Source organism: Thermobia domestica, chromosome 1 (assembly GCF_964235325.1).
Source record: "Thermobia domestica chromosome 1, izTheDome1.hap1.1, whole genome shotgun sequence".
Lineage (NCBI taxonomy): Eukaryota > Metazoa > Arthropoda > Insecta > Zygentoma > Lepismatidae > Thermobia > Thermobia domestica.
Window position 1 is genome coordinate 63,619,613 of NC_137454.1, and position 13,846 is coordinate 63,633,458.

The 13,846-nt window shown below is 34.8% G+C and overlaps 1 protein-coding gene across 4 annotated transcripts in view; it reads right to left on the reverse strand.

The window, feature by feature from the left end:
* The window catches only part of Set2 (SET domain containing 2), a 139,916-nt gene that overhangs the window by 69,432 nt on the left and 56,638 nt on the right, over positions 1-13,846 (reverse strand). For all 4 annotated transcript variants that reach the window (XM_081757930.1, XM_081757916.1, XM_081757922.1 and 1 more), the window contains exon 3: positions 3,012-3,131. In XM_081757930.1, the coding sequence (XP_081614056.1) occupies positions 3,012-3,131 (120 nt within the window). The remainder of the gene's footprint in view (positions 1-3,011; positions 3,132-13,846) is intronic.

Consider the following 13,846-nt stretch of genomic DNA (forward strand, 5'->3'; position numbering starts at 1 on the left):
AAGGAAAATTTTCTCTCCTTTTTACTTCTTAGTTCCAACACTGTTGGTAAGAAATGCAGTTTGTTTCAAAATGAATTTTGGGGTTTTAATTCTTCGTAGTACTTATTACATTTTACGTACAATTATAAGCGATACATCAAGTAAAATAGCACCTCAAACAGTCTTTGATACAAGTGTTCAATGTGAGATTCATTTGTCACACGGCACACATGTAGTCGATAGGCGAGAAAGGCCCATAAACTTTCCGCCATATGGCACAAAACATTCAATTTAGGGGAGTCTCGTTTCAATTGTACCGTCTCCTGAGGATTTGCTGACGGCCAGATACAAACATTATGAGTGTTCACATTAGCTCTTAGGTGAAATGTCGATTTATCACTGAAGACGACACGATCCAGAAAATCTTCATTGTTATGCAGCAATATTTCACTTGCGAAATTGGCACGTAAACCGTAGTCTGTAGGCTTTAGACCTGTAGCAACTGCAAACGATAAGGACGTAGTTGCAAGCGTCTCTTTAATATTCTTCACACAGACCGTTGCACTGTACAGATTCAGTCTTTATTAAAACACAAAAAACTTTCTGCTCTCTAGTCTCCATCTTTGCTACTAGCTCTTTCTAACGGCAGACAGAAGAAACAATGCATGTACATGCGTGCGTACAAAACTGTTTGGGTTGCTCTTTCATTTGATATAATATTTATAATTGTAAGTTAATTGTAATAGATACTACAAAGTTTCAAAACCCTAATATTAATTTTGAAACATCCTGCATTACTTCAAATTGTGTCATCCTATATTCATGTCTTTTATATACATGTCATCAGAACCGGTCCTAGTCAATTTGTCGCCCCATGCAATGGCATAATTTGCCGCCTCCCCCTTTCTCCAGAAAGAACAAATCTTAGAAGTCATGATTTTAAGTATGCTACTCCAGCATGAACAACAAAGGTGAGGTTAAATGCAGTTGCACTCAGAAAGGCTTAAATACTTACTAAAAATGCAATCCCGTTGTGTCTTTTTTTTTAAAAAAAAAAATATTAATCTATTACGTTAGTGAAAGATAAAGCAAACACACCTGCAGAGGAAAGATGGTAATCCTTTTTATAGAATTCACTATCGAGCTTCAATCTCAATGTATCAGTTTGCAATTCCAGTGCAACGAGCTCTTTTATCTTTATTTCTTGATTTCTCTTCAATATCTGTTAACAGTTTTTAAAAACTTTTCTATCTTCAATGCTAAGGAACTTGTTTCTGACAAAAACAAGACTAGTTGTCATATCAAAACTGTGATAACTTACTAAATGAAACAGATATTCACTACTATTCGAGAACTGAATTCTTGCATTTGGCAACAATCAAGCAATTTGTGCTCGGATTTATTCGACCATTTGCTTTAGCATTATCCATGTGGCCTTAAACTAATGCAACCTAAACATAATTTATGAATGTAGTATTCAAATAGAAGGTCAGCTTAGTAAGTGTAACTACCATCATCATGAAGTCTGTTTACAACAAGAAATATTTAATTTAAATAATATACTTATGGCAGATTTTACCGGACCATCCAAACTTGCCGCTCCACGCAAATGCACGCGTTGCATATATGGTAGAGCCGGCTCTGCATATCATATATATCTAGTTCTACAAATTATTTATATATGATATTTAGAAAAATACTATTAGGCAAATTAGTATTAGTTTTTAGCTTTAGACAAGTTATTGGAATTTTATACTGTTCGTGACATTCTTTTCGTACTTATTAAAGGCCAGCTTTCACGAAAAAACAAAACTTCATTTCTACTTTTATTTCTTAGTTGATATTGATGAAAACTGCTGAAACCCGAATTGTTAATAGGTATGGCATTCATGTAAATTGTAAAATATTTGTAGCGTATCAGTATCTAACGTTTAATTTATGTTGCATTTTACGGTGATTATACCTACATAAAAATATTTAATACTTAAATAGACGTAAGATGCATTAGAAATGACTATTTGAAAAAAAAAACGAAATTTAGAAAAAAAACGGGAGGCAATGTTTTTTTTCTAAAAAAAACGTACATTTCTGAAAAAATACGAACGGTTTTTTTTTTTCTATTTACAACACTACCTGTGGCACACTTTTTTTTTTCTTTTCCTGTCTGAAAAAGAAGCTAAGTGTGCACGGAGGGAACGTTTCGGTTCTTCGGAGGCCATCGTGAAGAAGACTGAGGCTGTTCTGAAGGTATCAAAGGACGGTTTCCAGTATGTCTTCCAGGATTGAAGACGCGTTGGGCAAAGGGTATTCAACTCAACAATGGAGAATACTTCGAAAAAGACCAAGCCAATTTCGACCCAGCCTAGTGTATTCCATGAGAAAAGAAAACTTTCTCAGTCTTCTTTGATTACCCTTTGTAAATGTTCAATTGTAACCAATCGTTACAAAAGTAATGCAACAAACATGCATGGATAAAACGCCCAATACTGCCTCTTTCTGCCTCTCTCTCTCTCTCACACACACACAATATATATATATATATATATATATATATATATATATATATATATATAAACTGTTCGATATTAAACTCAGTGATTCACTGATAACACAGAGAAATATTGACAATATATAGACAGCTGAAATCTGAGGAAACAGAAAGAAGTAACTATAACACTACAAACTACAAATGAAAACAATATAACAGATCGAACTGAACTTGGAATGAGCCACCTGACTATTTCACACCGTCAGGTGACTCAAACGCCGTAACTCTGTAACGATGCATTTCCCAACATACGGTCATATGAACTTTTTTTTACTTCTCTACCCATAAAAAATCCAACCCTGAAATTTTGTCGTACCTTTTTGTTACACGCTGTTTAAACAGTTTAAGTGCACTGAGATGAATGTATATATGCGCACTGCACATTCCATTTCTTTATCTTGTTTCTGAAGCTTAATAATACACGTTTGTACCATCAGTTTTCTCTGTTAGTTTCACACCAAAATTTCAGTAATTATGAGCTTACCATTCTATCATGAGAAGACGATTGAGGCAATCCTCTCCGCAGCCCATTTCTCCCCTGAGAATTTCTTCTTTAGTCAAAAAACAATCACATACCATCCGTTTAGCTTCTTTGCTTTTTGTCCTGCAGAAAAAAAAAAAAGAGGCAAAATATATTAATTAATTACTAAAAGAAACAGCGATTCACAGCATTATAAAAATTGATCACTAAAAGCAAATCATATAATGTGCCTTCTTGGTTGGTTAAACCTCCTTTAAGTAAGATCCAAAACACACGAGCATCCCAAACAAGAATCTAATCCAAATTTTTAATTAGCAATACAAGATCATCATTTGGTGAAGCGGAATTTCAATGATTTTTTTGCTATACACCTACATATACATAAAATTTCCAAATATTACAACTTACGAAAGGCTACGATCCGCCAAATGGCTTCAATGGTATTTAAGTACTGAGTTGTCAGCACATCGGAAATCTCATTGTTATCATTTGTAGCTTTCTAGGCCTCATTCTGTTAGCCTCCACACAATGCTCAAGTAATGTGCACTAAACGTAACCTGTTTTGTCTACATAGGACCACATATTATGGTACATACAAAATCTGAAAGTATATGGAGTACGTCGAAGCTAACAGATATACTTCACCGACCGCCGCCCAGCATCGCTTTCTTGTTTTGTCATGCCTAATTTAGAAGGTTTAAAACAAAGCTGTGACATACTCATTTCTTTTTTATTTATCCTTCTACTCTTTCCAGCGAACTACACTTATAGCAGCACTGCACAGTTCAGTACTCAGCCCTTGTCAAAATGTACAGGAATTCGACTGTTAGATCTTAAATGTGTGTAGCATTTTCGATACGAACTGATCTCTGAAATATTATAATTTTAGCGTTCAAGTAGAAAAAAAAAGAATGTATATAATTTTATTACACGAGAACTACAGGATTATATAATACCATACGTAATACAATATAATCGTTGTATTCTTCATAATCGAATCATTTAGCTCTGTGCGTCAGCCGCATAAGGGCTACTAAAGCTAAACAGCAGTTACATTTTATATTGAAGATAAGGATATTTACGAAAAAAAATAATAATACGTGAAAATGTTGAGTTTACGACTGTATTTTTTCTTTTTTTTTCTGACATACAGTCAGAAACAAAATTATTAAGTATAGGTTGAAGGTATAAGAAATGATAGCTTCAACATATTCTAAATATTGTTTCTACTGAAAGAAAATACTATTTTTATTGGACTGATTAGAAATCTTTTAGTTTAACTTCCCACGATTATGCCCCTTAGGCTAAGGCAAGTGAATGATGTTGGAAGAATTTGTGGAATGAGAAAGTGGGCGGAAACGAGCATACTCCGAGAAAACCTACAGACATAATGTTGTGCACCAAAACTTTACATGGCCGGGGATAGAACCAGGAACCCCACGCGTCAGAGGTAAGTGCTCTACCACACAGCCACCGCGTCCCCATGGATTGATCAGAGTTCAATGATTCTTTTGAGAACTTTTAAACACAGGGATTACAACTTTAAAAAAAGGATTCAAAACACTATTTCATATTTCATCCAAGGCAAGCACTTCCACCAGAAATCGGGAGCAAATATACACTTCAAAATTTGATGAATATGAACAAACACAAAACACAAGTTAAACAGTCATAAATAAGGATACAAGGCATGCATAAAATACAACGGTCAAGTTATTTATCAACTAACACGTAATAAATTAATGTTTTCTTACTATTTTTGATAGAAGGAAGTTGGTTCACCACAATGGATTTTTTTCCTTTCGATATGACATGTAATATTCTGTTTTGAAAATAAACTAAATCTTTTTAGGTCCCACGGTTATGCCGGTTAGGCTAAAGGAGACGGTGATTATGAGAAATGAATGAAATGGTGGAATAAAGAAAGTGGAAGGAAACGGGAGAACCCCGATGAAACCCACGCACACGGTGTTTGTCCACCACAAAGTTCACTTGGTAGGGGCTGGGATCAAACCCGGAATCTCAAGCACCAGAGGTGAACGCTCTACAATATTCTGTTTTGAATAAAGTACTACTTTAACTTATACAAAGTTTCAAGTGTAGAACTCGTCCTTTCCAATATTAATACAATATTGTTTTGAAATGCATGGTGCACATCCACCAGCAACCAACCAATGAACCATTGCATTTTAATTTTGGTTTAAGGTTAAATAAAATGTGACCTTCAGCTTATATGGAATCCAATCCACATGTGCTCTCATTGGGAATCGAACCCAGGTCTCCTCGCAAAAGACGACTAAGAAAGTCCAATGGTTCAACAGTTAAAACATCACAGATTGCGGGCAATAGAAATGTTTATCAAAGTTTTGTTTTTTAAATGTGCAATCAGTAAACTTAATTAACGTATTTCCCTTGCATATCTAGAGGCATTTTTTTTCTTAAGTAATTCCCCCTTCTTAATCAACGTATTGTTACAGGAAAAGCTGATCTGCTAAGACCACACCATGAAGATACCAAGGTAATTGAAGCAAACATAAAGACGCTTGTAACATTTGACAAAACACACATTGGAGTGTGTGAGGGGGGGAGGGGGGAGCTTTCACGGTAATTTCGTAAAATTTCTGATTTTAATGAAATCCGTACTTGGAACTTTCTTATAAATATAATGTGACAAAATCTCACATTGTGATTTTCTTAATAAAATACCCAATTTTCATGAAATATTATGTAGATTATCTTTCAGACTTATTCATTATAGGCTATCCATACTTTGGAGTAGAAACCAGTCTAGATTAAGCAGAATAAATTTACCTCCATCCAACCTTTAAAAAAAAAAATTGTGATAATTTTTCATTAATATGTATGTTTTTTCCTTAATTAACTAGCATCTGGAGCTAAAGTCAGTTAGAGACTAAAGGGTGAGCTCACTTCAACACTTTAAAAAAAAGAAGATTGTTTTCCTAAAAATTATTCAATTTTCATTATACTTTGCATGTGCTTACTTTGAGGCTTCACAATAAGACAGATATTTCCTAAATTTTAACTCCTTTGAGGCTTAAGAATGACTCCTCAGACCACGAAATCAGTCAGGTGCAAGGAGATAAGGAATTCAATGCTTTACAAACAAAATAATTTCTCCAAAAATTATCTAAATCCTATAAAACATGAAATATGCTTTCATCGTTCGGTTATATAGCCAATGCCTTTTGCTGATAGATAAGTAATATACGCTTAAAAAAATTTTTTTAAGGTAACCTTTCTTTAAAAACAATCGCAAAATACGACGTGTTCTCTTTAAAGATTAAAAATTAACGAAAATCTCACTAAACTGGTTTACTCGCTTCGAAATTATTGGTAATTATATACAGTGGAGTCTCGTTAATTCGAACTTGGATATTTCGAAATATTGGATAATTCGAACAGAAGCCCATTCCCCTTGAAAACTGTATTGAAAACAATAGTAAAAAATCGTGTATAAATCGAACTTTTGAACCTAAGGTTTGAATAATTCGAAGTAAATACAGTTGAAAATTTTTATTGTTGGACAGATGTAAACAGAGAAATACAGTTTTAACGTGTTTTCAGCTATCTAGATGCAGCCATAGGGAAGAGTAATACAAAAGATAAATAGAAAATCTATGTAATGATACAGATGAAGGTCAGTTGGGGAAGAAGTAAAGATAGAGAACGTGTGCCAATCTCCTCTTGTTTCAGAATTGGTTGAAAATTTAAGATGAATTATTAATAAAGTCAACCAAATGTTATGAATATCGTATTCCACGCAATACATGAAATTCAAGATTTATGGATCGTACAAAAACAATCAAATTTAAGCAAATGAGGTTTACGACTTCTTAAAAGTGAGAACAGAATATTCAAATTGTTACTGGTGTTTAATTGTTTGGGCTATTCAATGTATGTTGTAGTGTTGTACGTAAATATATTTTCCCTTGTACATGTAGTTTGAATTATGTGGAGTCAATGTCGTTTCTTAGTTTGCGGTATTCAATCACGCAAATAATAAGCTGCTTTAAAGGTATAGTCTACACCATATGAATATGTTTTTGATGCACAGTACTTTGGTTTGTTTGTTGTTATGTATGTGAAAATGAATATTGTTGGATAATTCGAATTTTGGATAATTCGAAGTTTTTTCGTGTCCCCTTGGACTTCGAATTAAAAATATTCCACTGTATATATATATATATATATATATATATATATATATATATTATATATATTCTGATTGGGGATCGAAACTGAATTCATGCATACCAAAGGCGATATCAAACGACTAAGCACAAATATTTTTTAAGTATATCATTAATATTATATATTCACTGAGCCTACAACTACGAAAGGACGACAAAAATATGTGATAATCGGGGATTAATACTAATAAAATCCATTCTTGTCCCGGTTTAGTTTTGAAACTCTAGAAGCTGAAATTGCAACCACGCGTGAAATCGGTTAATGGTAATTCTACGTTGGGGCTCGGGAGTGATTCTTCAGCGTCCGTCCCACTTTCATTACATGAATAGACTCGGTACTGACTCTGAGAACTACCTAACTCTATGGCCTATGAAATCCGGAGATGCAATGCTGCACTCACAAAATCTCTCCACTGACTTCTGTCTTTCGCCAAATGGATCCACTTTTTACTATTTTGTATCCTTGCTTCTGCAAGATGCATCTTAATATTGTCCTCCCATCTGCGCCTACGTCTTCCAAGTGATCTTTTTTAAATTGAATTTCCAGCTAAAATATTGAAAGCATGCCCCTACTTTCTTTCGTTCTGGCTACATGGCCTGCCCACTTGAACCTTCTAGACTTAATGAACCAATTATATTAAGAAAACGGTATAAATTACGCAGTTCCTCGTTATAAAGATTCCACTGTTTCTAATTTCCATCACCCTAGAGCCCGAATATTGGACTCTGGATTTCATTTTCAAATACTTTCAGTCTGCATTCTTCCTTCAAAGCAACCATGTTTCGCAAACGCACAGCACAACAGGTATAATTATCGTTTTCTATATATTTTAAGCTTCAAATTCCTCAACAAAATACTCGAAGACAAAAGATTTTGTACTATTAAATAAATTTCTTGCCTTCAGTCGATATTTAATTTCTTCATGGGTATGATTGTAGTCTGCTATTGTTGATTCTAGATATTTGAAAGTATCCACTTTGTCAAAACTATTACTTGACATTTGACTTTGAAGAACGCAAAACTAAAATCTGGCTTCTATGACCTTATTATTTGATTACAATGTTCCAACTAGTCTATAAATATATATTAAACATTGTAGTAATCAAACATAGTGTTTGCAGAGAAATGGAGCATTGGACACTAACTTAATATGCCATTTCCTCTTCTATAACTTTTAAAATAATGTATTCCTTCTGTAAGATAATCCTCATCTCTTTTGCTAAAGAGAAGTTACGTATTTTATGTTATACGATATCCTATAAATGTAAATTCACAATTAAAGGAAATAATCGAATAGACCCTTAATTATAAGGAACATATCAGATGAATGACGAGAAAAATACTTGCTTTCCTGTTATGACCAAGCCACCATTTGTTTAGAGCAACTGCAGAACTACTTAAACTAAGAGTTGGTGCATTACGGTCTAGAAAGCCAGAAATACTAACAGAAGTCGGTGTGCTTGCCTCAGCTAATAAAAAACTGTCTGGCCAAGTATATGTACTTGCAGACTTAGAAAAAAATGGAAGTTTAGCTGATAATCAACCAAAGTTCATTCGAAGCACCCTTTATTCAAAGAAGAAAATAACCGTCGGAAAGACGACGAAATGAGGATTTATTACTATTATTTTTTCGAAATAAAAGTATTATGAATATTTTTGCACAAACTTACAAGGCGAACATTTTCTTTAAGCAATGTTCACAGTACAGAAAACGCTTTCTAAATTTCTTCATATTTTTCTTTCCAACTACTTCAAACATTTTCTTAACACAAAAAAATAACTTTTTATTAACAGAATGGAATGTCAAGTGTTTGATAGTAAATCTTTTAATAACGACGTATAACAGAATTCTGGTAAGAAAGGTCGAGCTTTTGCTCTTAATTTATAAAAGGGCGATAAATATAATTCAGTTCAGTAAATTACTAATTCCTAACTCACTACAGTTATCTTCCATATCTCATTTAAAAGAACTAAATGTGTATAATATTTACAACGCAATACTCATTATGTTCTAAGTTTAAGGAAATTTCTAACACGTATGAAGAAATGTATCAAACCAAACCCTCGACTATCCGGCCTAGTTCCAAAAAAGAAATTGGAAAGAAAAACTCTGTAATTTTTTTTTTCTAGAGATCTACCAACTTATAACACGTAGCTTAACAAGGAAAAGCAGTCATCTTTCAATAGCTTTTCTTTTAGGCCTATGTTTTTACGAGGCGCATCCAGAAAGTAAGTTTCCCGCGCGTCCCATAGCTAGGAAACCTATGTTGCGCGAAGCGACTGCGTGTACGTGAGAGAGTAAGGTCCTAACATGGCGCATGCGCCAGCAGAACTTCCCTAATTCTTTCAGTAGCGTCGTGGCAGTGACTGAAGATTGGCGTTCCTATTCCAGTTCCCGCCGCGTGTGAAGTGCGGGCAGTGATGAAGGTTTTAAATGCACAGGGCATAGCACCGATTGAAATCCATTGTCAGCTGTATCGTTGCAAAAATGTCAATGCTGACTCTATGCGCCTTGCTTTGTGCTCTAGGGTCAGTTGCTTCAACACAAAACTTCCTGATCAACAGGCACTCCGTGGCAGTGGTGTGCAATAAGGAGCGGAAAATCTGCAGGAATTGCTTGCTTATCCCGTTAGGCCTATGGACCTGGCACACCTAACGATGGATTTCGATTGGTGCTATGCCCTGTGCATTCAAAAACTTTATCACTGCTCGCACTTCACACGCGGCGGGAGCTGAAATAGGAACGTCCATCTTCAACCACTGCCACGACGTTACTGACAGCACTAGGGAAGTTCCGCTAGTACATGTGCCATGCTAGAACCTTTCTCACGTACACGTAGTCGCTTCGCGCAACATACCGTTTCCTAGCTATGGGACGCGTGGAAAACTTACTTTCTGGATGCGCCTCGTAATTTGTGTAGTCGTTTATTAGTGAACAGTAAAACTAGTTAAATCATTTATTTAATAATTAGGGCTACGTTTTACGTTAATATTTTATTCTAAAATTGTAAGCATATGCAGTGTAACCATTTTATCTTTCCTCCAATATAAATAGACGTTATAAAATTTATCTTAAAATGTGTACAATATTTTTATCCTTGGGCTTCCTTTTCTGAAATTAATTTTTTGGAATATACAGTACATTGCATAATCATTTATAAGTGCTGCTCTGTGCTAAGAAGTCTACCAGTCTAAATACCTGTGAATAACAGCAGGTTTTGGTATTTAAAGTATTTTTAATGGTATGGTTGTGCAAGAATGAGTTATAGCAGAACTCTGGCATATCCAACTCTTTTCGTAATCTGACTTCCGCCATATTAAGCCGGATAGTCGGGAGTCTACTGTAGTGGTTCTCAGCCGACACACTGGTGTACCACGCAGTTTCACAGGCTATGTCGCGGTACTAGAATTTGAAAATCATGAAAATAATTAGTTAAAATCAATTTTGAGACTGATTTTATCAGTCAGCGCCTCCACCGGAAGCAACAATACTCAGTACTACTCAGTCTTTTTCTATTATAATTTATATTACTATTATAAAAAAAATCAAGTAAATGTGTTGTGATGTGGGCGTACAGTGAAATGTGTTGTCGGTCAAAAACAAAAAGGTTGGGACTACCCTACTGTATAAACAATACTGCCATAATAACATTACTGCCATACAATAGAACTGCCATAATTCCACCTTCTTATTTTCCAGGAACACCTGAATTTCTCAATACTGACCAATTAAGAAATTCTGGTCATCATAGGAATACGTACAAAGGAATGTAAACTGGATTATGATTTAAAATGTGTTCCTTACTCTCTATTAGCAATAATAGTTGAATGCCTTGTACAGTGCTGCATTTCCAAAATTATGTTTACTCCTATAACTTGTATTATTCCAACATAAATATTGAGCGTGTATTTGCCACATATTTGCTTTACCTAGTCCTCGTATTCTACTTAGGGAGCAATACTTCTAAACCAATAAAAATAATTATTATTTGTAAATAGAAGCAACGCAATATATCATTGTTGTCTTTCACTTTGTGGGTGTTACGTTCCACAGACACTCAAAACGGAAATAACGGCAACGGACATCAGCATGTTATTCCCAGGTTATAGAAGTTTGTACTGTTATTACATTACCAGCACAGCACACCAACCCGGACAATGCTGACGTCACGATAACGCCAGAATAGAATATAATAATAATAGCAGACTATTTTCTCAGGAAATGGTATATTGCAATCTATTAGGATGTGGTATAATGAGTCACTAAGTAGCTTAACTATACAAGCAGTAGAAGTAAACAAGTAATTTTCGAAGTTACAGTTAATAAGAGATCAATGTAATACTTTCTACTTGTTTTTGAAAGAAGAATGTCACAATACCATTTGCAAACTAAATTTTTCGTGGATTGGGGAGAGGCGGAGGTAGTTGGGCGTTACTAAATTATATGTTTGCTGTTACAAGCATGCAAATGTGTTCTAAATAAATCTATTAGCCATACAATATACTTGCATTTTGTAAAACAATACAAACACTATTGCCAATATTGCTTACTGTCATTATGCGTTAACTGCATATTCGTCTTTAAAACAATTCAATATGAAGGAAATTACTAGAACTGTTTCATATTAATTCAAAACTGTTATAAATTATTTACATCTTAAAAGAAGGTTGTTTCTACAACGGCCTACTTGTCAGTGCATTCTGTCCGAAAGTAAGTTCCAGCCCACTTATCTAACGAGTTGACCACTAAGCCAATGGACTGCAGAGTAATAACATCTACGTGTAACTTCCTCGTGACTATATAGTTAGCCTATGTGCCTTCAGTGCGGAAGGCCTAGATTCAATTCCTGACAGGAACTCATGTGGTTCGGATTCCACATTAAGCTGTAGGCCCACGTTTCATATAACCTTGCTGCTGAAAGGAACTAACTCCAATTCAGTTCAATTATCTAGACAAGAAATTTAAACAATGATATAATGTCCTCAATTATTTGATAGAACTGTCGTAATACTACTGTAACAGTTTCTAAGAACTGATGAATGAAGAAATGTCAGCCATATGGCTAAGGATGAACTTCAAACCAATATCATCATTTTATTTCCAATTTGATTAATTCAATCTTCCTCTTTTCCAATTTGTTACAGCGATTTATTCTGCATCACGCTCATACACATTCCGCAATCATTGGGAAACAAAAATGAAATGAAATCTTTGAGTTTTACGTCCCACGGTTATGCCGGTTAGGCTAAAGGAGACTGTGAAGATGAGAAATGAATGAAATGGTGGAATGAAGAAAGTGGGAGGAAACGGGAGAACCCCGAGAAAACCCACGCACACGGTGTTTGTCCACCACGAAGTTCACTTGGCGGGGGCTGGGATCGAACCCAGGACCCCAAGCACCAGGTGAACGCTCTACCACTGAGCCACCGCGGCCCCATTGGGAAACAATATGTCCCATTTCCGAATCTTTAACGCAACATAGTCAGGGTTTGCCCAAGTGGGCCCAGCCCGAAAAAACCCACCGGGTTTTTTCGGGTTGGACCCACCTGAAAAAACCCATCTTAAAACCCACCTGGGTTTTTGACTTTTTTTTTTTAGTGTATTATTGGTACAACTAAGGTGATCACATTGAAAGTTATTTTTATCAGATTTTAAACTTTCTTTGGGCGAATTATATGCTTTCATGTTATGATAGACAACAATATTCAACATAAGACCTTTATAAAGCTCTAAATGCACTGAATAAATGAATGAATGAAAATAAATAAATAAATAAAAACCTCATCTTAGCCTGAGATAATTGTAGAACAAATTAATGTGTGGATTATGCTTATAGCCTATTTGAAGTAAAGTAAGCGATTGTATATTTTAGAAAATACTTTCCGTGAATAGTGTGTTTCCTGACTCGGCGCCGCCGAGGGACGTTATCCCTCATACATTGACGGGTTTAAGGTCATAGGTGCCGGTACTAACAGTAAATATGTAAATACATTAGTAAAACTATTAGTATTATTTCTTACCTTTGATGGTAACAAAAGTATTCAGTAAAATTTGGTTTTCCAACAACAACAGTTAAGTTCAGTCGTTTGTTTCTAGCCTTCAAATAAGCATTCTGTAGAATCAACACTAGCAATAACGTAAAAATTATTGTCAAAATTACGAAGCTTAATGCTCGGAGCTCCCAAGACTACGTAACGCTTACTATTTCAAGTGCTGCATTCAAACTTCAGTATTAATGGAAGTTTCGATGTACAGTAAAGAAAGCTGCAATTTCAGGGAAAACCCGTCGTGAAAGAAGTATTCGGGAAATGTCCGCAATTGAACCCACAAAGCATCGAAAGTGAATACTTCAACAATAAAACTATTTATTTTACGCTGGAGGATATTTCATTTCATTTTAGACATTTTGAAACATTTACTTTATAAAATATGAATTATAGGCCTATCTTTGTTAATTGTTTTAAATTAATTTTCGGAAAAGAACGGTCTTGCAACAAGTGCTCGGGGTAATTCCTGTAATTGAATGCATAAAGCATCGAAAGCGAACTTCAACAATAAGACCATTTATTTTACGTTGAAAAATATTTAAGACATTTTGATGAATTACGTCTTTGTTTTAAATTAA